The 25,128-nt window shown below is 35.6% G+C and overlaps 1 protein-coding gene across 8 annotated transcripts in view; it reads right to left on the bottom strand.

The window, feature by feature from the left end:
* The window catches only part of GOLGA4 (golgin A4), a 78,776-nt gene that overhangs the window by 25,723 nt on the left and 27,925 nt on the right, over positions 1–25,128 (bottom strand). For 4 of the 8 annotated variants that reach the window (XM_081160151.1, XM_081160156.1, XM_081160149.1 and 1 more), the window contains 9 exons: positions 21,237–21,335; positions 20,754–20,886; positions 19,641–19,828; positions 19,267–19,350; positions 18,363–18,401; positions 17,057–17,204; positions 5,826–6,004; positions 3,522–3,650; positions 529–684 (listed from right to left, as the gene is read on the bottom strand). In XM_081160151.1, the coding sequence (XP_081016277.1) occupies positions 529–684; positions 3,522–3,650; positions 5,826–6,004; positions 17,057–17,204; positions 18,363–18,401; positions 19,267–19,350; positions 19,641–19,828; positions 20,754–20,886; positions 21,237–21,335 (1,155 nt within the window). The remainder of the gene's footprint in view (positions 1–528; positions 685–3,521; positions 3,651–5,825; positions 6,005–17,056; positions 17,205–18,362; positions 18,402–19,266; positions 19,351–19,640; positions 19,829–20,753; positions 20,887–21,236; positions 21,336–25,128) is intronic. The other 4 variants (XM_081160153.1, XM_081160150.1, XM_081160155.1 and 1 more) reach the window with 2 other exon arrangements.

Genomic DNA, 25,128 nt, shown 5'->3' with positions numbered 1-25,128 from the left:
TACAGAGAGAAGGACCAGAGGGCCTTAAAAATGTGCACACTGAGACATACATACAAATGTTTATTATAGGGGTATGTTTAATATGGGAAAATTGGGAAAAACTTAAATGTAAAAGCAGGGCATTGGGAAAACGAAACTATGATACAGAGAATAAAGTACATCCAGGACATGACATGAGGTAAAGCCGGACAGGCAGGAAGGTACCAGGGCAAGGGCTGCCTACAAAGTGAGGCCACTTCCTAAGGATCAGGGTGAGTAAGCAATGGAGTGGAGATTCTACACAGTGTAAGAGCAAGGAATCAGGGTGAGCGGCAGACAGTAATAGAGCCAGCTAAAGGCAGAGCCAGGAGCACCCTGTAGCAAACACCGAACCTCTCCCATGAATAGCTATTACTACCAAAAATGAAGTGCATGTAAATGTAAATCTAACCCAGTAAAACAAAAGCTTCTCTATAACTGGAGAGAGAATTTAGTTCTCATGTTCAAACAATTTCACAGCTCTGGAACCTGAATATCATATAAACTTACAGTTCTATAAGTCTCTGCTTCTTGCTGAATGTCCTGAAGTTTATTTTCACTCTCTGTGAGGATTGCTTTTTTCTGCAACTCTAACTCTTCCAGGGCCAGAGATTCTTGGTGTTCTTTTTCCTTGGTGATCTTCAAATATTCTGATTGACATTTTTCCTGTGCCAAAAGCAATACCACCTTAGACGCACATAAATCTTCAGCATTCCCAAAGCACTTCTATAGGAATCATACATTTCACTTGATCTGCACAGCAGCCCTGTGAGGTAGGCAGTATCATCACCTCTCTCTTCCCATGCTCTAGTCTAAAGAAACAAGGCACTAAGGGTTTTAGTGTGGTCAGGCCAGTCTTTGCCACAACTACTATTGATATGAAAAATCTCCTTCCAGTAACCCCACTACATCTGCTATTTTTCCACTACTTAAAATGTTGTGGAAAACACTACTGCATGTGAAAGGTCACACAATTGTCGCTACCTCCTCACTGCACTCCACTTTCCTTTTTAAACTCTAGGCAGAGAAACTAGATTATAAATTTATATAATTTGTGAGAAACACCTCATTATAATAGAGAGCCTTACATGGAAAACCAGTCAAAATCAGAGGATGACATATGAATACATGAATTAGGTCCATAAAATATCTATAAAAGCCTACATAACTCTTTTCAGATGATCTGGGCTCCTTTACTGTACCATGAATCCTGAAAAGCTTCTTCGATTGCCCTTATTATATATCAACATCCACCATTTGAAAAGAGAAGCTCCAGAGAGCACTTTTAACATTTAGTGGCTTTGGGCTCCAATTAAGTATACCTATCTATACCTACTGCTTAAGGTTTGTATTGCCAGCTAGCTGCACTATTTTCAGTTCACTACACTCTGGTGAAGCATATTGCTTTAAGCAAAGATTTTGTAGCATATTATAGATTGATAAGAAAATATTAGTTTCTAATCAATTTTAAATATACTATATTCTTAAATGTGAACTACATTTTTTTTTATTGACTTGAGAGAGAGAGAGAAAATGAGAGAGAAAAATATCGACTTGTTCCACTAATCCATGCATACACTGTTTGCTTCTTGTATGCGCCCTGACCAGAGATAGGAGCCTGCAACCTTGGCTTATCAGGATGACGCTCTAACCAACTGAGCTATCCGGCCAGGGCTAATGTACACTATATTTTAAATGCATGTCTTATGTGCACATAAAAATAAGAGAGGAAATTTCACAAGTCTGTTGAATTCTGACTCTCAACTCAAAGCTAACTTCTTGAAGAAACTAGATAGAACAGGGGAGTCAAAGGGCACAGGTGCATGTGTACATGTGTGTGCTTTTTATGGTGTCTATGTCCTGCTCTCTCTATTCAGAATATATCTGAATATATCAATTCCTAGAACAAAGTTTTAACAAGGTGAGTGTTCAAGGCTAATACCCCAAAAAGCCAATTACTCCAGCACAAAAACCCACAGTCAGTCTTATGAAAAGAATTTTTAGTGCCATTCCCAGCTTCATTTACATCCCACTGTGTTCCTTCATTTCCATGCCACTATTTTATTTACTTATTTTTTCCAAGTATAGTTTACATTCAGTATTATTTTGTGTTAGTTTCAGGTGCACAGCATAGTGGTTAAATAATAATATACTTTACAAAAGTGGTCTCCCAATATTTCAAGTTCCCATCTGATATGGTACATAGTCATTACATTATTATTGACTATATTCCCTATGCTATACTTTACATCTCTGTGACTATTTTGTCACTACCAATTTATACTTCTTAATCCCTTCACCTTGTTCACCCAACTTCCCAATTCCCTCCCTTCTGGCAACCATCAGTTTGATTTCTGTGTCTATGAATCTGTTTCTATTTTGTTTGTTCATTTATTTTGCTCTTTAGATTCCACATATAAGTGAACTCATATGGTATTTGCCTTTCTGTGTCTGACTTATTTCACTGAGCATAGTATCTTCTAGGTCCACCCAAGCTCTGGCAAATGGTAAGATTTCATTCTTTTTTTATGGCTAATATTGCATGGTATGTATGTACCACCACTTTTTTTAAAGATTTTTAAAAACTGATTTTGAGACAGAGAGGAAGGGAGAGGGAGAGAGGGAAACATTGTGAGAGTGAAATATGGATTGGCTGCCTCCTGTACACCCCTCACTGAGGACTGAGCCTGCAACCTAGGTATGTGCCCCTGACTGGGAAAAGAACCATAACCTTTTTTTTTTTGGTGCACGGGACAGTGCTCCAACCAACTGAGCCACCCAGCCAGGGCTGCATTGAAAGCTTTTTTAAATTATACATATTACCGTATGGATAATAACTTCATATAAAAACAAACTAAATTTTTGGCATTAACACTTCTTACAATAACTTATATTAAAGGCTTTCACAATTCAAGAAAAAAATGTTTTTTCATTTTAAACTTTCAAATTATACTACTCCAAAAATCTTGTTTTTGATTTTCTGGTTGTTGATTTGGTCAGTTCAATCAGTTGTTTTTTATTTTACTTTTATTTTTTCAACATCATATGGATTAAAAATTACTAGTGAAGTTATTCCACTTAAAATGAGAAGTGCTTGGTTTTCTTCTTTAAAATGCATTTCAGACAAAACTTCCTGGGCCGTGAGCTCGGCTCCATTATGTCTGGTGAATTTTTACACTTCTCCCGGAACTACACAGTCGCTGGCTCACAGCTTCAGTTAACCTCTCTACTCCTTTACTTCTCCCTAATCACAGCCTACTGCCAGGGTGAGAGTGAGAGATGATAAACAACTGATCAATGAAAGCTTGTTACATCAGTGAATTTAATTTCCACACAATACTAAGTTACCAGCTCTGACAGCCCCTTTCCTGCCTACATTCTGTCCCTGCTTAACTCAGAGGTCAACGCTGCCAGTAGTCTGACCTCAAGCTAGAAGCCAGGGGTGAGGAGATGACAACTTTATAATGCTGTGAAGTTTACCTACGGGGAAAAAAAATACTTACAAGGGCTACTTTCATTTGCTCCTGAAATTCTCTTTCCTGGGTCTGAAACTTCTTGGTCATCTCCTGCTCTTTGTTAGCCAGTTCTTCTTCATGAAGCTTCTGTAGTTTAGCAATTTGTTCTGAGGATTTCTGAAAATCAGCCAGATAGTTAAAGTGAAACACCCAGAATAAAATATGTAACTCTACCACCAAATAACACTTTGTTACAGTTTATTATCAAGCTAGAGCTTTTTAAGAGAAAAAATCAGAACATATTTCCTACATAAATCAAAAGTCACCCAAGTCTCAATAGTTAAAAGAAAAACCAGTAAAGTATTGTTCCACATTTAAGACAAGGAGAGCTGCTGCTGCAGTAGTCAGTCCTGTGGGGTTGAAGCTCCTCTTCCACATCTTGCAGGGATTCCTTCACCAATCAAGATCGGGAATCACGCAGAGGAAATAAGGATGCCCGCAGAGAGGGTGCTCCACTATGGTCAAGTTGCCCAGGCTGCACCAATCTAATTATGCCTAGCTTTCCAGGCACGTACTATTTATTAAAAACTATCGACCTTGCCCTGGCTGTTGTGGCTCAGTTGGTTGGAGCATCGTCCCATACACCAAGAGGTGGTGGGTTCAATTCCCGGTCAAGGCACACACCCAGGTTTCAGGTTTGATCACTGGTTGGGGGCAACTGATCAATGTTTCTCTCTCACATCAATGTTCTTCTTTCTCTCCCTTCCTCTCTCTGAAATCAATTTTTTTAAAAAGTTTAAAATACTGACCTTATTCTTTCTCTGATAGAAAGACTTAATCTTACAAAAAAATGTCAAACCTTCCTAAATAAATGTAAAAATATAATATAATCATATAAAACTACCAACAAATGGGGTGGGGTCCACTAGACAAAATAAACATGTAAGAATAGCCAATATTCTTCTGGAAAATAAGAGTAATAAGAAGAGGTTATTAAACAGAACATATTATAAAACTAGAATAATTAAAACTGTGTAATACCAGCACATGGTCAGAAAAAGCAGTTGAATAGTACAGAGAATCCAGAAGAAAAAAAAACCCATATAGCATATAATAATTCAGTGTGTAATAAAGATAGCATGTCATGTCAGAGGGAAAAACATGGATTATTTTAAAAAATGATTTGGAGACTACTTAGTAGTCATCTGGAAAAAATTAAAGTTGGCTCCCCCTCATCCTTATACTAAATAAATTCCAGTTGAATCAAAGACTTAACCATAAAAAATAAAAGCCTGTAAGTGCCAGAAGAAAACATAGAATTTTAAAAAATGATCTCAAGTGAGAATGTATTTTCAAAGAACAACAAAAATCCAGACATCATTTTTAAAAAAGAAAATTTTCCGCATGGCCAAAAACAAACAAACAACATAAACAAAGTCAACAAGTAAAAAACAGGAAAAGTTATTTTGATAAAAGCATCTTATATCTGAATAGATAATTCCTACCATAAATAAAAAGCCTCTATAAATCAGTAAGAAAAAGACCAAGAGCCCAACAGAAAAATGAGTCATGATTTGACCAGGTAATGCTGAAAGAAAAACTATAAATTCTTTTTAAACATATAAAAATATGTTTACCATACTGGTAAGAGATATGAACATTAACATTACAATGACATCTTTCTTTTAACTGATAAGCTTGGAAAGATAACAAAGTTAGGCAATACCTTCTTTGCAAAGGTATTGCTTGTGAGAATATAAAGTGTTCTCCATAGAGTTTGTAGCAACTACGAATAACTTAAAAATACACATAAATCTTTGCCTGAGTAATATTCCACTTCTGGGAATCTATCCTGAAGAAATATACATGTGAGCAAATATGATAAGGATATTCATCATCTGTAATAGTAAAAAATAACCTAAATATCCATTAAAAGCCTGATTAAATTATGAAGCATTCATATAATGAAATCCCAAGAAGTCTTTAAAACAAATGGGCATCATTATCAATTACTAATGACAAGGAACAATCTCCAAAACAGATTATTAAGTGGAAAAAGCAACATATAGAACAGTATATTTAACATTCTTTTTTTTTTATTAAAAAAATTAAAGAGAAGATTTTAAAACATAAGAGAGAAATTACATGCAGAGACTATCTCTGGAAAGTATATCCAAAAAGATATTAAGTTCATTTCTCTATCAAAGTGTTTTTTGTCCTGTATCCTGATCATGTAATGGTCAAGGTCTGAAATACAAAATAACTCTTCCTTATACTCATAGATTGTGGGAAGAGCATAAGGCTCAAGTTTTCAAATTACTGTAGCCCATTTCAATGTAGGATGGTTCTTACTTTCATTATATCAACAACCTCCTGCTTCGCCTGACTTAATTCTTGTTGAAGACTGATGCGTTCCTCCTCACTTGTTTTTTTAATAGCTTTTATTTGTTCATCCATTTCTGCCTTCAATTTTCTCCGTGATTCTTCTGTTTTTTGGGCTGTACTCAAGGCTTTTTCAAGTTCCTCAAAAGCTATAATGAAAACAGAAGAAAACAAGTATCTCAAGAAATACTATCATTGAGCTAAAGTGTTTTATATTCAATTTATGGAAACTAAGAGCAGCAGTAGCAGGACAGGTTAAAAAAAACTCATCAGTGTTTAAGCCAGGAGATATTTCTGAGTGGTTCAACAAAGCCACATTAAGTTCTGGATTAGGATCTTACAATTGCTTGTATGAACTTAAACTCAGAAGTTTGAAACAAATATTAAATTACTAACGGTTCCCCACTCTACCCAAAAATGCCCTTATGGATAGCAAACTCAAAGAAATAAAGACTTGTACCTACCTCTGCACTATGCAATTTTAACTGTGTGGGTTTTTTTGTTTGCTATGTAGTTCTTATCTATTATCAATAATCAATTAATATTATTATGTATTCACTAGGACATTTTTAATGGAAAGATTATTCTTTGACTAATCTTATTTTTTAAAACCTGTTAACCATATAATAAAAGAACAGTTTTTTTTCAACATCTTACTGGCTGAATCACATATTAAACAATGTACTTCGAAATGAAACCTACTGCCTGTATAAGTTTTGAACTAGGGCTATTAACTGGAAAACTTTACCTGATTCAACAGTATATAGAAAAGTACTATCAGCAGGGAGTTCTTAGGTGAAATAAGTAAGAATTCAGGGCCTGTAAAAACACACATCTAGCCTAGAGTATTACTATCTTTAAGGAGGCCAAACAACTCACCCAGCATCAAAGTTAGATGGGTTGGGTGCAACAGATGGGTAACTTGGCACCAAAAATATGTATGCGTGTATGTTTATGTATATTTGTGTATATATGTCTGTGTATGTGCATGTATGTGTGCACTGTATATGTATGTGTGTGCATCTACTGGCATAATGATCCCTATAAAAGCCATACTGCTATTATATTCTAGCTTATTTCCTCTAGTCCTCACAGAAGTCAGACTTTTCTTTACCATAGAGATGGACTATAAATAAAACATCAATTATCAAGATGGGCTTTAATCCTATCAAGAAATATATGCAGGGGGGTCAGTTCACTGACATCTGTGTGGCATTTTCACTCCCAATGGTATAAGAAATGTAGAACTTCAACCTACGGCATCTGGGGGAAAAGAGCCCTTTTATTAACCACACCGTGGCTTAACGGAGAGTAGTTTAAGCACAGGAATTTCATACCTGAACACAAGAACTGTTCTAAAGAATTCTCTTAATGGCAAATTGCATTAGTACAGAAAAAGGCAAGAGAAAGGCTGAATTCTACTAACTGGGAAACATAACTTAATTTGCTTGACACTTATTAAACAAAAACTTCTCTGTGCAACCATGTATCTTTGATATAATAAGAAACTTATCTCATTTATTCATTTTATATGCCCAAAGCATAAAACTAATGCTCAAATATAGTCTAAATTTCAAAGAAACATTAGTTAGCTGAAATGATTTTTTTAAAGATTCCTATGCTAGTTTTACTGGTATTTGCCTGCAAACAGCAAGATGATGATAATCCTTAGATATAAATATGTTGGAAAATAAAGTATTTAAAAGACATGTTGTTTTTGTTTTATTTAGATATTCCTTTACTATAAATTCTAGTGTCGCCCTGGCTGGTGTTGCTCAGATGGTTGGAGCATCGTCCTGTGCACCAAAAGGTTGTGGGTTTGATTCCGGTCAGGGCACTAAAGTAGGTTGCAGGTTCAATCCCTGGTCAGTGTGCAGGGCGTATACGAGAGGCAACGGATCGATGTTTCTCTCTCACATCACTGTTTCTCATTCTCTCTCTCTCTCTCTTCTCTCCCCCACTTCCACTCTCTAAAAATCAATAAACATATCCTTGGGCAAGGATTAAATTTTTAAAACTTCTAGTGTCAAGCATAAAGAAATATCTCTTACTACTGACAAGAAATTTAGTTTCCTAATTTCTTAAAAATCAAGTAAAGTGATCAATTATGGGAAAGAGATTCTGTAAGAGTGCTTACTGCTTAGTTTGTGCTGAAGGTTTAAATGTGGGAAAGGAAAAAATGGAAAAAGGAATGACTGTTTTTCAATGCTTGGATGTCATCAGCATCTTTGCATTATGGTTATTATTCAGCATGTAAAATTGTAACTTAGCATTTCTAAGCACTTCACAAAAATATTTTAAATCAGGCTCTGGAGAATCTGAAGATACTTTTGATATTCTTCCAGCAAAACAGTTTTAAATGAAAAGCTTTTGTCACTTAAGCAAAATAAAACAAAACTGTATACAGTGATACCAAGGGAATTTTCCTTGTTTTCATTTTTAAAATTCCAGAATCCAGTACAGTATAAAAATAGATGTAGTGTTCCCACTCTTTCAAACAAAAAAATCCATGCCACAAAGCTCCGATTTAGATATACTTTTCCAATAATTAAGTTTTCTAACCACAATCAGTTTAATCCACTGAAAAAGTTTTCCTAAGTAATTTGATTATCCATCATAATAATTAAATAAGGATAAATCTGGTTCTGCAGTTCCTTTCGTCTAAATTTAATATTTTCTCCCACCTTCTGCTACCATGTCAGAGAACCAGAGATCTTTTAATTCAATGTCCTCATTCAAATGCAAGAACTGAGGCACCCAACTTTTTTCCTCAGATGATAAATCAACCTGAATATGTAGGCTTGATGGTAAAACTTTAAAATTGTATTTAAGGAACAACCCTTACCTTGCATTATTTTTTAAAACTAACAATGCTGACATTGATCGTGTTCAGGTAAGCAATAATATATCTTACTAAACCAGAATTTCTGAACCATTCAATTACTGATGGCTTCTGACTCAACAAAATGCAGCATGTTATACCTCTGGTACACAAAAACTCAACTGCTTGCCACTTCCATCCTGCTTTACAAAATTTTAAGTACAAAAAAATAAATAAATAAAAGCATTACAACGCATTGCATATATCCACATACAGAAAACCTATTTCAAACATTCTGGATTCTACACTGGAACACAAATGAAGCCACTTCCTTACAGGAAGTCTGTCTCCAATGAGTCCCATTTCAGTGCTGGAGGACACATTGAGAGTTTACTTACTAACCAGAAACGTCTCACCTTCTGATGCTGCAAAAACCAGATACAGTAAAGTGGTGTCCAGAATGAAACTATGCTAGGATTTTCATGTGAGTACTAAAGAAGCATGTTCTGAACATCTACATTATTTATCTTGCAATTACCAAGGAAGGACAAGTGAGTGGGGAGAACAAACGGGAGCATCAGCCACAGCTGATGAGTCTCTGCCAACATGCAAGAGCGCGCGGGGAAGCCATGGTCACGGCACACACACCAACAGGAGGCTAAGCACGAACTGCCATCGAATGTTGCAAGAACACGCTGTGTTCTTCCAAAGCAAAATTCAATGTATCTCAGGCAATTTTTATTTAGAAAACAAAACAAAACAAAACAAAAAGAACTTTGAAAATATTACTAGGCAAAAATTTATTGAACCTTAAGAATAGTCCTCTGCCAAAAGTAAATTGTGGAAGAGGCGTTTTATTGCTATCTCCTCCCTTTCCATTGCAGGTGCGGTTTGTTCACGTCTACGGGAATTATAAAAGGGACAGATGCTCACTGCGAGAGTTAAGTGAGAAATGTCGGCAACAGCTCAATAATCCAACCACTCATTCCTCATGCATTTACTGGGTGTTTGCCACCTGCCAACCATAGGCTAGGCACCGGGTGACATAAAGAACATTTTCACACACTCAAAACACACAGCTGAAGTAGTAGGAGAGGAAGAGAAAGGAAAGAATGAATCCCTCGGTAAAGGCAGGAAGAATGTGGCATTTGCTTCTGCCACCTCATCACCTCTCCTGCCCTCATTCATCCTCAGTGCCCTTAATGACCCTGACAAATGCCAGAATTCTGAGACTCCAGGTAGCATTACTGAGGTTTCGCTGCACGGTTCCAGGGGGCGTTACCGTAAGAATAGCAAGGCCCACGTCTGCTCCCACTACAGGGAATACACAAACGTGCAGAAGCGTGGAAAGGCCGCCTGTCTCTCAATGAGCCGTTGGCCCCAAGGAGCTGACTGCGAACATCAAGAAATGAATAAGGAAGCTGGTGCCTGTCTTCACCCCAGCAAAAAAGGCACTAAGATAAAATGCACGCGATACTAAACTAAAAAACAAAGGCAACACTACAAAAGGAATAAAATGCAAACTAACAGAAAAGCAACAAAAGGAATTTTGATCAGAACTTCCATCCCATCACCAAGACTCTTGTGAATAAAAGCAGAAGTCCAGTGGCAGTTTTCAAAGTGTGGTCCAAAGATCTTTGGGTCTTGAGACCCTTTCAGAGGGCCTATCAGGTCCTCCCTTTTCCAAATACATATCTGTATGAGGGGAGACTTTCTTGATACATTTCAACCAAAATAACATATTACAACAGATTAAATGCAAAAACAGATATAAACCCGGCCGGGCGTGGCTCAGCAGTTGAGAGTCGACCTAGGATCCAGGAGATCAGGGTTCGATTCCTGGTCAGGGCACATGCCCGGGTTGCGGGCTAAGCAGCCAATCAATGACTCTCTCATCATTGACATTTCTCTCTCTCTCTCCCTCTCCTTTCCTCTCTCTGAAATCAATAAAGATATTTTTTTTTAAAAAAAAAGATATAAAATCCATCTATCTCCTATTAAGCCCAACAATGAGATCAGCAAAAATGTAAAACAAGGCCACTCTTCACACTAAATTTTGTTTTGGAAAATATAGGTAATTTTCATAAAAGTATTTAACTAATATATAATAGGCTTATCATTGTTATTTTGAAATGAACTAAACAAACATTTTTAAATCTCTAATACAGTAAATATCACTACACATAACCCACATAAAAAAAGTTCTTTGAAATCCTCAGTAAGTTTTAAGAGTCTAAAGAGGTCCCTAAGAGTAAAAATTTTGAAAACTACTCCTCTAGAGTTTAAATAAAAATAAAATAATACTACCACCCAGTGGCACAACCAGCCAGTACAATATTTATATATAAATTGGGGCCTTCAGATATTTAATGAACATCACATTTATAATGGAGATCTACCGTTTAAGCCACTTTCCAAAATGCATAACAAGATTCATTCTGTAGATCAATTATACTTTGACATTTTAAAATGTATAGATCTAGCCAGGCCAGCGTGGCTCAGCGGTTGAGCATTGACCTGTGATCCAGAAGGTCGCGATTCAATTCCTGGTCAGGGTGGGCTTGATCCCCAGTGGGGGCCGTGCAGGAGGCAGCTGATCAATGACTCTCTCATCATTGATGTTTCTATCTCTCTCTCGCCCTTTCCCTTCCTCTCTCTGAAATCAATAAAGATTTTTTTTTTTAAGTATAAATCTATCCAAAATTTCATGCACTTTATATTAACCATATAAATTTATATATTAAATACCTTAAAAACACCAGACAGATCTTGGAAAATTCAATTAAATTGAAAATATGATTCTGTAGCAAAGAAATGTGTTCTGCTTGCTGATGCTTCCCAGAACAGTGACAGTGCCAGGGACATAAACAAGTGCAAGGTGACAATGACTATCTACATATATGGATGCACAGCTACTACTGCAGAAATGTGTCAAGCACCTACAAATACATGACTATTAAATAAATAACCTATAATAAATGAAAATCTAATTCAATTTAAAATACTAAATTTTTCCATCAGATATTCATTTAGTGCCAAAATATGCATACTTATCTAACATGGCAGACTTATATTCTACTTTAAATCATACTTTTTTTGCCTGAGAAACATGGAATTTTCTTTGTAAAGCTTATCCTAAGCACCATGATAAGAAAATAAATAGCCCTTACCCCAGTCCTGTTCATACAAGGCTTGGGAAAGGCACCATGATTCACTTATTGGCATGTGTGGATGCACAAAAATAAGATGTTTTGTGAGACTTAAGACTCCAAGAAAACTTTGTTACATAAATTATCAACAACTAACAACGCACTTAAAATATACACATGATTTTTGTTTATCATATAAATACACATAAACCTTACACATTATTTAAATATATAAACTATTTTAAAGGGTACTTCAAACATCATACAAATACATTGCACTAAATGTCTTTATAGCGTGTCAAACCTACACTATACAAATGAATAAAAATTAAAAAACTTATTTCCTGCACAAACACAACATGGCAATACAAAAGCAAAGAATGTTATAAACTAATCTGTTTTTAAATGCAGCCAATCATATAAAACACACAACTTTAGCAAGACAGGGTGCATGAAAGGGAAACAGAGCTTACAAAAGACAGTGCACTCTGGAAACTTTCCTAATCCAAGCAGAATATTTTATTCATCTTGCATAATTGTAGGCAAGGACATTCTAAAGGAGGGGTAGGACTTAAAACTGTTGCATGAGTTCTCTTTTTATACTGGCTTCATTTAAATCACTTAAAGGTAACTAACAAAAAAGACTAAAAGTCTGTAGGTAAGAATTTACCCTGAGAAAAAAATCAAATATGAAATAGGCTATATCACAGAGTTGTTACAGTATTATTCATAATAACAGAAACATAAAATAATCAGACATTGATCAGTGGGGAAATGGTTAAGTAAATGATGCGCAAGCATTCTGACGCAGCCATTAAAATATGTTAGTACTTCAGCAACATGTTAAAGTACTCCAAATGTAATACTAAATGGAGAAAAAAAGAGCATACTGTATATACAATATGGTATTTAAAATAATATAAAAATAAGGATTAGAAAAAAGACTAAATGGAAATATATTGAAACAGTGATGTACTTTTATTTTTTCCAATTCTTTTGCAATATACTGTATTAGTAACTAGCCAGGTGCGCCCACCTCCTACCCTGGTTTCTCTCTCTCTCTCTAACACACACACACACACACACCAACCAAGACCTAGTGCAAATATTAGTAGCATTAACATTCTGCACTAGTACTGCACTGAAGAGGTACTATTCTAAACAATTAGTAGTAATACCTAGCACCTATAAAATACAGCATTATACACTTAAGCTAAATGACCAGACTTCTTCAAATTTAAAAATCCAGTTACTTAAAGATATGACTATCTGTTCGTAACATCTAGAAAGGAATATTATCAACAGTTGTAGTAAAATGCTTGTAACAAACATACTTATTTTGATGTTTTTTAATCCAATAAAATAAATAATTTTAACAAGACAAGAGTGACAGGAGAAGATATGACCTTGAGTGGTGGGCACACAGAGCAATATACAGATCTTGTGATATAGAAAACCATACCTGAAACCTGTATGTTCATATTAACCACTGTCGCCCCAATAATAAAAACAAAAAAGAGTGATATAGTATCATACTTCAAAAATATGCCTAACAGCCAGGCCAGTGTGGCTACGTGGTGGAGCATTGACCTATGCACCAGGAGGTCACAGTTCAATTCCAGGTCAGGGTACATGCCTGAGTTGTGGGCTCAGTCCCCAGCAGGGGGCATGCAGGAGGCAGCAGATTGATGTTGATGCATTGATGTTTCTCTCTCTCCCTTCCTCCTTCTCTAACATCAATGAAACCATACTTTAAAAAAATTTTAACAAAAAAAAAAATGCCTAACAATTCCACTAGAAAGTAGAATGAAGTACCGCAGGTTGATCTAGCTTCCTAAAGTAAGCGTGTCACCATGCTCACATAGTCTCAGTATTTTATGATAAAACTGTTCCTTTAAAAATAATAAACATTCAAATTTCCTTTGTCCTCCAACATCTGGGAGGCATCACAGTTCATCTAGAAAAACTAAGAGCAGTACAACAGAGCGCTTTCCATGAAAAGTAGTAGAGAATGCAATTGAACCAATTTTGACCTCCAGAATAAGCCAGCCAAAGAAATCGGCTGTCTACTAATATCTACATGTCAGAATTTACTAAATATATCCCGGTTAAACATTTTACAGTTGAAAATACATTAGGAGAGTTTGTATTCTTTGGTAGTTATTTTATGTAGACACAATTTACTTCTAAAAATCTGAACTACAAACTTTAATGATGTTCATGTTTCCTTCACATGGCCAGCTCTTATGTATTTAGCCTTTGAATTTTAACTCTAAGAAACAAGTATTTAACAGAGCAACTGAATTCTCCAAGAACCAGAGAATGTTCACAAACTATTTATGGAAACTCTACTTCCTTTCAAAGGCCTTTTCTTACTTTTAGTACTAAGATGGAATTTTTCGGTCAACTGGCATATCCACCTTATATTTGACTCAACTAAGACGATTAGATGAAACACAGTTGGTGTGCAAAACTAGTTTCCACAATAGACTTAAAAGGCAGTATCTTCAATGTGGAATCAGTCTGTTACAACCTTCTATCACAGCTCTCAATAATTATGACCTAAAATAAAATTTTAAATATCTTTAAAGGCACTCATAACTGTGATCCAAAGACTTTCCAAAGGGAATGTATATTAAATAACTTTAAGTCACAATTCTCTTTAAGTATTTATTAATTTTTAATATTCTGACAGTACTATTAACAGAAAAGTTTCTCAATTATTTACAAAAATATAGTTTTATGAAAATCATATTTAAAGACAAAAGTATATCTGTATTTTGGAGGAGAGAAGGAAGGCTGTATTATCAAAGAGCTGACTAGAATAGTTAGCTGGGAAATTTTTATCTGACATATGAATTAACTGTATATTTTGTCTACCTTTTCACCATTTATCCCTTTCAACTTAGTATTTATTCATGAGTTTCTAGCTCCTGACAAGATACACCCTAATTTTAAAGGAAATTTAATCCCTTAACCAGCATTATTTTCTCTTGACTGGCTACATTAGTAAACAAAAGCAGTTCTAAATATGGAAAGGCTTGATATGAGAAGATGAGCCTTCGCCTTAGTCTCACTAATTGCTTTTCATGGAGAGCAAACCTGTTTAACAATGTCTCACAACTCTCAAACTGCTTCAAGTAAATCTTCAGAGATTATATTCTGGGATGTTGTCTATTAATGTTCTCTGAAGGGAAATTTTCTTAGGTTTACTGGGAACAAATTCATTAACTTAAGTCCCCAGCCACTTAGCAATAAAATTTAAGGAGATGGGAGATACTTATGAACACATTTGGTGTCAACCAACTACTCTCTCATCCAGGCTCATTCCCCTCTTTAGACCTTACAATCTGGTTTCTACGTTTCTGAAACCACACCCTGGGAATCAAATCCTCATCATATTTAAAGACTTTTTTAAAAATTTCATCTTATTTCCCCCTTCTGGAAATGCCTCTGATATTCCCTCCAAAAAGTATAGCTTTCCACAAATCCTATGACTTCTTGGGTAACATTTTTCATTGCTATCTCTCTGCCAAACTCAAGATCTCTTTGGTTAAGAGCAGACTCTGGACTCAAAATGCCTGGGTTCAAATCCTGACTGTACACTTACTCTCTGTGCATGAATGTAGGCAAGTTACTTAACTTCTATGTTCTTAGGTTATCTTATTTGTAAAATGAGGATAATAACAGTGCCTACTTCATAGGGATTATGATGATTAAATACAAGTGTACACACAAGTAAATACAAGTGAAGCATTTATAACAGAGCTTTGCATAAAATAACTAAGTGTTGGCTGTCAGTAGGAGTAGCAGCAGCAGTGCATACATACTACTGCTACCACTTTCATTACTACAACTGCAAAACCTAATCTTTGAGAAATCAGCCTCTCCTACAGACTGAACCATAGGCTTCAACCTTTGGCTCCTGACTCCTGAAAGATCTCCATTTTCTTATTTCCAAATTCCTACAAGTCAATTCCATTTGAAAAGCTCATGATTGGCTCAAATTCAAAGTATTTAATAAGCAAACTCATCATTTCACCCCATTCCTCAATTTCCCCATTTAGATTTTCTGACTTCACAACATTCATTCAGTTTCCTAAGCTGAAAACCTTGGAGTCATCTTGGATCCCTCCTTTTCTTCCACCCCTCTGAGTTTATGATACCAAATTCTGCAGACTGTGCTCTTCCTCCTTCCCAGATCCATAATCCTAGTCGAGGCGGCCACAGCACTAAGTCCCTCAAACCTGACTTCCACCTTTGTGTCTAAGTTTGACTTCCCCTTCATTTCTTTTCTCCGTAAACCACAAGCTTCCATACATTACACTTTCCTACTCCACTACAAGTTTCCTTTTGCCTTGTACACCAGATCTAAACTCAGCTACTCACCTTTTAAGATTTTAACAGTCAGTTCCTTCACAATGCAACTTCATTCCCCTCTTCAGCAAGAATGGTTTTCGGTTGATTCATACACCCACTATGGTCACTATGCCTGTTTATAGTCTTGTAGCATCTGAAATGTGTGCTACCCCATCTCTTTGTTTGGGCCCATTCTATTCATTTGAGGCTCAACTCAAATACACATCCTCACTAACCTGAAGGCACCAGTTCATTCTGCCATCTCTACTTTCTAACACCTCTCCTTTCTTTCCTAGCACTACTCAGTATTGTAGCTGTCGACTACTACGCTGGTCTCTATACTTTACAGCCTAGCATTTATTATGTCAAAACATAAAGCTATTGTGTGTAACACTGAATTATTTATTATTCTTTTAAAAGCAGACTATGTCTTATACTTTGTTTGCCCTAAAGCATCTATAAGGTAGCAGTTATTTAATATGTACTATGTTGTGCCTATTTGGGAAGTTCCAAAATTATAAACCTGAATTTTGATGCTCTAAGGCAGTGGTCAGCAAACACTTCCTATGAAGAGCCAGATAGTAAATATTTTAGGCTTTGCAGACCACGTGTGGTCTCTGAAACATACATATTCTTCTTTTGTCTAACTACTTGAAAATGTAAAAATCATTACTAGCTGAGAGCCCTACATAAATAGGCCATAGTTTACCACCCCCAGCCTCCTCTAAGGAACAATTCAGTGTCTTACACAGTCTCCACAGTTAAGCATGTCTATCAATATTTAACTAATATTTCTAAATGCTGGTTGGTCAAGTTGCGCTTTACATGACTTTTGACCTCTAACATAAAATAAGTAACCCCTGCGTTCTTACCAGCTCTTTCAGACTTTTCTTTCTGTTCCAGTAATTCCTCTCCCTGGGTAGTCATCTGTTTGATGCGACTACGAAGTTGAGCAATTTCCTCTTCTTTCATCTCTAGAGTTTCATGCATCTGCCGTTTTGTCTCTGCTATTACCATTCCCTAAACAGAAGCACAGACTCTAAAGCGTTTGCATAACAAAACTGCGTCATAAATAGCACGCATCAAACTTACTTTAAGAGGCAGAAACAAAGTATTTCTTACTAATACAGCATAAATTTTTTCACAAACTGAAATCTGTGTTTTTCACTATACACTACCCTACCTATTATAATAACCTTGGTTACCTGACTTATCAGGGTATTTTTGATATATAAATTATTTTCATAGTAAGTTTAATCTTTTAAGTATTAAAAATATATTTTAGTTTAAAAACTTATTTTATAATCTTACTACGAATGTTTGCTATAATTTTTCCTATCTTAGTAAACAGTTTATAATGAACAAAATACAGCTTTTTCTATGTAGCTCAGAGCCATCATGAACTGTAATTGTGAACCTGTGCTGTAACATAGAGAAAGACTCAGAGGCTGCTGAGAGTGTAAGGTTACTGCTGCCACACTGAGTGGTCCAAGACCATGGTACAGATCCTCCTGGTTTTTCTCTTTCCACTTTTGACAGTCTGTGGTCCCACAACTAATCCTTATTATGTCAGTGAGGTACCTCCATTCCTCCAATTTGCTAATTGCAACTGTCTTCCCACTCTCAGATAACCTACACAAGAAATGAAAGTCACTAAGTCAGTCATTCGTGACTAACAAAAAATGAGGTGCTTCAACTTGTCTTTGAAAAATAAGATTTTATGACAATTATTTTATGGTCTTAAAAAGATTACCTTACTTTCAGGGTTTGTAAACCCGTTTTAGGGTATGACTCTTCCAGATGGCTAATATTAAGTGGACAGATTAAAACAAGGTAAGTGGGATATTACTATATAAAATTTCAAAACAAAAGCATGGCCTTCAGTTTCTTCAAAAACCAAATCGCAACAGAGACAGGACAGAGAGAAAGAGGGCAGTGAAACCTATAGATTAAAGGAAGTTTTAAGTCATACCAATCACTTGCAATGAAAGAATTTTATTTGAATCCTGATTCATAAAAATGGAAAAATAATTTATGAGACAAAGGGGAAATCCGAAGCTAATTAGACAGTTGATTGTATTAAGAAATTATTAAATTTTTTGACGTGATCATGATTATGTGGTTATATTTTTATAAAAAATAGAGTCCTTTATTTTAAAGATACATTAAAATACTTACTGAAGAAATGGTAAGATTTCTTGGATTTGTTCTAAAGAGCTGAGGATGATGAGGGGTTAGGAATGTACAAATGAAATAAGATTAGCCATGACATGTTAACTGCTGAAGCTGGGTGATGAGTTTATAGGAATTCATATCATTAATCTTTCTACTTTTGTAAATGTTTTAAGTTTCTCATAATAAAAAGGCTTTTTTAAAGTGGGCCTTCATGCATTTCATAGAATAGAATCTAGCAAAATGATATTGTAGAATGAAAAGACTGCCAGTACATTTCAATAGAACAGCTCTGACATGTTCTTTATTACATGGCTACTATAGCTATAAAGTAGCATATTAAAGAAAATGGTGGATGGTATGTAACCAACTGGAAGCTGCTTTTTAAAAAGGGCCCAAGAACTTAGGATTGAAAGAGTTTAGGTCAAAACTATTTGCCCATGAACTTTTCAGTTGTCTTTGCTGCCATAGCTACAGCTGCAGCTCCAAACCTAAACTACCAATCTCATTCTGTTTATGAGAATTATACATTACCACTTTTTTTTTTTAGGCAATTTATCTCAAGATCATTCTATTTCCATTACTTGAAAGACAATATTTTTATCATTCACATGTAGCAATGCTTTAACTCTAAATAACTTCTCTAAAACATGTTATGTACTATAAACAGATTCCTTTGCAACAATTATTCTAATCTATAAATCAAAATACTGACTGGGCTCCAGAAATCAGAGAATCAGCTTCCCATAATACAAAACTAATACTAACAGTTATATAAATCTAAAAATTAAAACAAAAAGATTTTTCATGGAAGCAGCTACAATAATTTTGGAAAGCAGAGGTCTGATTGCTTCCAAAAGTGAATTCTGGGGCTCCCTGCCAAATTTTAGTATCATAAGTATTGTTTTACCTTATCTTGTTCAAGCTGTTCAATTAAGTCCTTTGCATCACGTAACTGAGTGATAAGTTTAGTCTTCTCAGCCATTTGAAGCTCCTAAAAATTTTAAAAATTTTAAAAATTCATTTCCATCTCTAATAAAGCTGCTCCTCATTGAGAACTCTAAACATTTTATCTAATTTGGATACTTCTCATATCTAGAAGAAAAGTACACAGGATGTCTGAAAAGTATGGTAACTGCTTTGAAGCCCAAGGCACTTGGGTGCCCTCTCCATGCTGTCTATGGAGGAAGGGAGAAGGCTTTGCAGAGAAGGTGCAGGCCACGCTGGGGCCTGTGCATCTAGCTTTATGGGGCTACCTTAAGCAAAACTCATTTGCTCTTTTACCTTCATCTTTTCTAGCTCTTGAAGTCTTTCATCTAGTTGTTCCTGCAGTGCTTCTTTTTCACTGGTTAATAGTGTACACTGTTCCTTACGTGACTGAATTGTTTCCTTACAACGCTGCAGTAGGTTCTCTTGACGCTTAACTCTTTGCTGAAGCATTTCCAGTGTGTCAGCAGAAGCTCCATCTCCAACTATTAACAACAAAGCAGCACAAGCAGGGGCAGTCAGTAAGGAACATGAGGGATCCCTGGGAATAGTTAATTCTGTTAGTGCACAGGACTGTATTCTTATCGCAACACTGCTATACTCAGCTAGATCAACAAGAGAGGGGCACCCTTCCTGTGTCTTAGCTCCCACCCCAAAAGAATTACTAAAATATTCCTTCCAATGTAGTCTAATCTCGTCCTGAAAAGAGTTCTGGTAAGTACACCTTTCTCCATCTCCTTACATTTATTAGTGAAGTTTTCTCACTTCAGGGGGATTTCAGGGCCCCTTATGGGTTGGTTACTCAGACAGGCAGCTGCTTAGCACCTTACTCTGGCTCTGACTAGACCAAAAGTTTATCATAAATCTCTTGGAGACAAAGAACTGGTAAATAAAAAGTGGAAATTTCACTGAAGATGTACCTCAAAGCCTCAAAGAGTAGGGAGGACTATAAATGGATTTTAAGAAAAGATTTAACTATTCTTTTCCAGTTAGGTAGCAAATAAGAGGGCGAATACAGATATCTTCGAATGCAGAAATATGTAAGTAATATTACTTAAAAACTTATAAACAATTGCAAATGGCATATTCATTAATCTCGAGTAGATAGAACTATCCTGTTATATGAAAACTACTGCTATCAATAAAACTGTATAAGATAATAAACTGACTTCAATTACAATGAAAGTGTGGTGCTACCACTCCCAGACTGTCAAGTTTTAAAACAATTACTTACTTTCTCCTGAACAACAACAAAGAACAAAAAAATAACAAAAACTCTCATCTTTCTGGAAATGTTAGGATCAGGATACTTTACTTCTATCCCAGCCCATGTCTACTAGTTCATACCCTAGAATCTCTCGACATCTTCCTCTAATTCTTAAATTAACATTTTGACAAGATGAAACTTACCTACTGCCCCTACATCACTCTCTGTGTTTTTTTCTTCAGTGACGCCTTCAGCCTGTGGTTCCATCAGAGGGAATGGTTTTGTCAAATCAATGTGCGTCGGGCCATTTCGTAACCGTTGTTTCAGCAGAGAAACCTTAAAAAATGTGCTTTATTAAAAAAAAATTATTCAAAAGAAAACATGGCAGTAGTACTTTCCTTAAAATAGACAGGATAGAGCAAATGATATCCTTTTTGCTATATTGAGGGGGAAAATTAAAATAAAAAGTTTACTCCCAATGCAGTTTATTTCTGTATTTGTTATTTTCAATTGCATCATAGTTAGCCGAAAGACAGTAAGTCAATAATTATCCTTAAAATTAATTGAGGAAAAGCAGAGTTTTAAAAATATACACCATTTTTTAAAACTTCTAGAACCTATTACATATCTCATCAAAATCCCTTTATTTTGCTTTATCCAAAAATTCCACATTTTTAATCTTTTACCTGAGTCTGGAGAACACTGATGTACTGATCTTTTTCCTCTAAAGATGCATCAAACTCTTCTTGGAGATGTTTCTTTGCTTGCTGGTCCATCTGGAGCTCCTAACACATAAAGGATTTTAGAGGTAGTTTTCAGCATAAAACAAAAAAATAAAGAATTGAAGTTTTCAAAATTTAAAAACATAATCAATCCAGATTTGCATTCTTCTTAAGGCATCCGCAACAATAACTAAAAGACAATCAACACGTAAAATGTTAGTATTTACACCAGCATATAATCTTGATCCTTAAAGAATATAAAGATCCTTGAAGAATATTTTATAGCTGTAATGACTGCTGAACTGAGAATTAAAAAATTACGTAAGATAAAAATAAAACTTATCCTACTTTAAGACATCTAACTACTTGTTCTACTTGACATTCACTTGATCTAAAATTGAATTGTTATATACCAAACAGACAGCCAACAGAGACTTCCTCCTCTCAATATATGAAACAGTTCGATAGCCAAAATCAGAAGCTTCCTCATCTGTAAAATAAAAGGTTCAACTAGCTCATCACCAAACAGTAAAATTTCAAGTTCCTGAAATTACTATTCAAAAAGCTGCTTTCTTTAGGTCATTAATGAGCTTTCCTAACTAACTCCAATGGTCTTTACCTCTGTGCTACACAGCAGTCACCAATAATGATCTCCTCAGTGTACCTGCTTTCCAGGGCTTCAGGGCTCCTGTCTAAATTCCTGTCTCTTACAGTTTCCCTCCGCCCTACTCTGATTCCATCGGCTCTCTTCCTCTGGGCTCAGTCCTGTGTCTTTAGTACTTCTGCCTTACACTTATTCCATTGGCATGCTAAAGACTAACTTCTAGAACATTTTAGACTTAAAGTTTTCAAAATTTAAAAACATAATCAATCTAGATTTGCATTTAAAGCACCTCTATTTTTCTGGGATTCCTACTTTTCTTACCTCAAGTCTTCCTCTGACTTGATCCATCCCTTACACATTTGCTAGAAAATTTTCCTCAAATGATATTTTCAAGGGCTTATAAGCAGCACCCTCTTCTTACATTGTTTCAAACTTACTAATTCTCAAAACATTGAGGCACTAACTGTCCTCTAATCCCCAACACACCCACACTGCCCAAGATCTCTAAGCACATTATTTACTGTTTTGTTTTTTTTCACTAGAAACTCCTGGCTTGACTTCCCCTCACAGCAGTAGTCTTCCAATGCTGGTCTTCTGATTAGAACATGTCCAGAATGAAGTTTTCATAGGTCCATGTGAAATATGAAACAGAGGTCAATGTAGAGTTTTTTTCTTAAATCCAAATCTTTCATTTAAACAGCTACACTATATTCTGAGAATATGTCCTTCCTAATTATTTGCTATTAAAAAAACACCTTTCTTTTATGAAATAATGACAGCAGAACAACCTGGTTCCTTATTCTTGATGTCCACGCTTGAAAAAATAAAAGCAGCCCTATGACAATTCTCCTGTCTCCCATTTCTGGAAGGAACTGGAGATAATTTTCCAGTCCATGAAATCCACAAATCTGGAAAGTACTGTCTTCCACTACTTTGCATAGGCCAATTCTTTAGTCTGGAGTCTCTACAGATCTCCTCAACAGCAATGCAGTCCTTTACTTTCTTTAAAATTCATTTCTTCTAAATACTGTTCTATATCCTACCATACTAGATTGTTACACGGCATCCCTAACAGCCCATAAAAATGCCTCAGTTTATACTACAGTTTTCAGGTTTTGAATGTTGTTGTTTTTTAAACATTCTAACAACTTGACTAAACCCTTTAAAAAAAAAAAAAAAAAAGGTGCCAAGTACTGATTCTAAAGTCCAATCTTAAAACCCAGTATCTTAGTAGGGGGGGAAATCTGCATGTTAGCCACTTAGAGATGAAAAAATACATTCAAGATGTACTATCATCTGACAGTCTATATATCATCCTCAATTACCCCACCTATTTTGTTAAGACTAAGCCTACAGAAGAAAAGTAAGTCTTTCAGAAATCTAAATAAACTGTATTTCCAGTTTAAGTTTAAATCAGTAATGATTTTCAAAATATTTTCAACTTAGTTTATCTGCCATGAATAGTCAATAAAGCTCCCTTCAGTTAACTGCTTAAACTAACCTGTTCAAGTCACAAGAATAAGATACTGAAGTGTAATGTAAACTTTTAAACAAAATAATAAATGGCTCTATAATACTACTAAATATGACAACTAATTCAATAACTCTACTACTGCTGACCATTTAGATGGTTTCCAAACTTTCGCATACTCTGGGATTAACATTTTTAGGCATAAGTTTTGCAAGGTCTTCCTGACTACCTCCTTACAGAGAAATTCCGATGAGTGTAATGTATCAAATACCTTTAACTGTTTCACTATTTTTTATCTCAGTCTTATGTTGCCCATTATGTTCCAAGGCAATTTCAAGCTACAAAAAAATGAACTCTCCCTCCCTGAAGTCAGCTTTGAGAACAGCGACTGCTTATAACAAATTCCATCTGGATGAGCCTACAAAAAGTACATGCCATACACATAGAGGAAGACAGAAAAAGGAGGGAACATCTAAGACATCATCTTCATTTATTCCCCATTTAACCGGCCTTAAAATGGAATCAAAGAACCCCATCTACTTAGATGAGCTCATTATTTGCATAGCATAATTATCACTTCCTGCAGGCATGATATTTCTCTTTAATATCTGTGTTATAAGATTTAAAATCAAGCAAAGAAAGTTATAGAATTTAATCCCTAAGAAACCAAACATTTATGATTTATATCACTCCAAATGTTTAATTAAGTTGTAATCGTGTTTTTATGGGTTATATTATCTTGTTGAAGGAAATTTTTCTCTTCATGGAACAAAATTAAAAGTATCTAAAACTCTCACTTACCTACTTTGTATTTACACATAAATTACTGGGTACATTTTTCTTTATGTAACTGGAAGCAGGGTTACAGTTCAGAAATATATCTTAGCTACTACAAAAATAGTTTAGATATGTACCAAGGAAGAATTTACTATATGTGCTCTAGAATCCCTCTTCTCCTTTCTCTTATTAGCTTGACACCTTGATTTTAGTCCAGTGAGACTTGTGTCAAACTTAAATATAATACATTTATGTTGTCTTAAGCCATTAAGTTGTGATAATTTGCTATAGTAGCAACAGAAAACAAATACAGGGAGGCAGATAATTAAAAAGTACTAAAACTCAACCTGTGGCTCGATCAGTACTTCCTAGGAAAGGAAGATAAAGTTACTGAATAAAGCTGTGATTTATACTACCCTATATCCTTTAGTTCTACATTACCTTCCCTCTGCATGTCCCCTCCACCCCTCACCAAACCCCAGAAAGAGGAGGGAAAGCTGCAAATCTCATTGGCAGCATCCAGGTTATTCAAAGAGGGCCACCTTCTCTGAAGGGTCAGCACATCTACTTCTTCCCACAGACCCTGGCAGGGGTTTATGCCTTTTAGTCAAGTCTCTCTCATCATTTTCTAAGTTTCTCAACGAAAGCAACCAAGTAGATAAGCCTAGATAAGCCTGCTGGAAAAGCAGGCCCTTTCTCTTTTCCCACTGACAGGCCTAAGAATACTGGTTCTATAATCTAAATTAGAGAAAGAACAAATAGGAGGCCTGTACTTGCTAAGAGCCAGCAATGAGGAATATCGAATGGGTACTTATCCATCTATTTTATTAATATAATAGAAGTTTGTGGCCCACTCAGTATTTGTTTGAGAACAGCTCCCTCAGTCAGGGACCCCTAGTGGAGGACTGAGCAGCAGGAGAAAAAAAAATCAGGTATTCCTCTGTCTCCAGCTGGGACCTAAGACTATTATAAACACCTTCAAAACCTGATGCCTAACACCTAAT

This window comes from Miniopterus schreibersii (assembly GCF_964146895.1).
Source record: "Miniopterus schreibersii genome assembly, chromosome: 15".
Classification (NCBI taxonomy): Eukaryota; Metazoa; Chordata; class Mammalia; order Chiroptera; family Miniopteridae; genus Miniopterus; species Miniopterus schreibersii.
The sequence above is the reverse complement of the archived record's forward strand: the minus strand, read 5'-3'. Positions and strand labels throughout refer to the sequence as shown.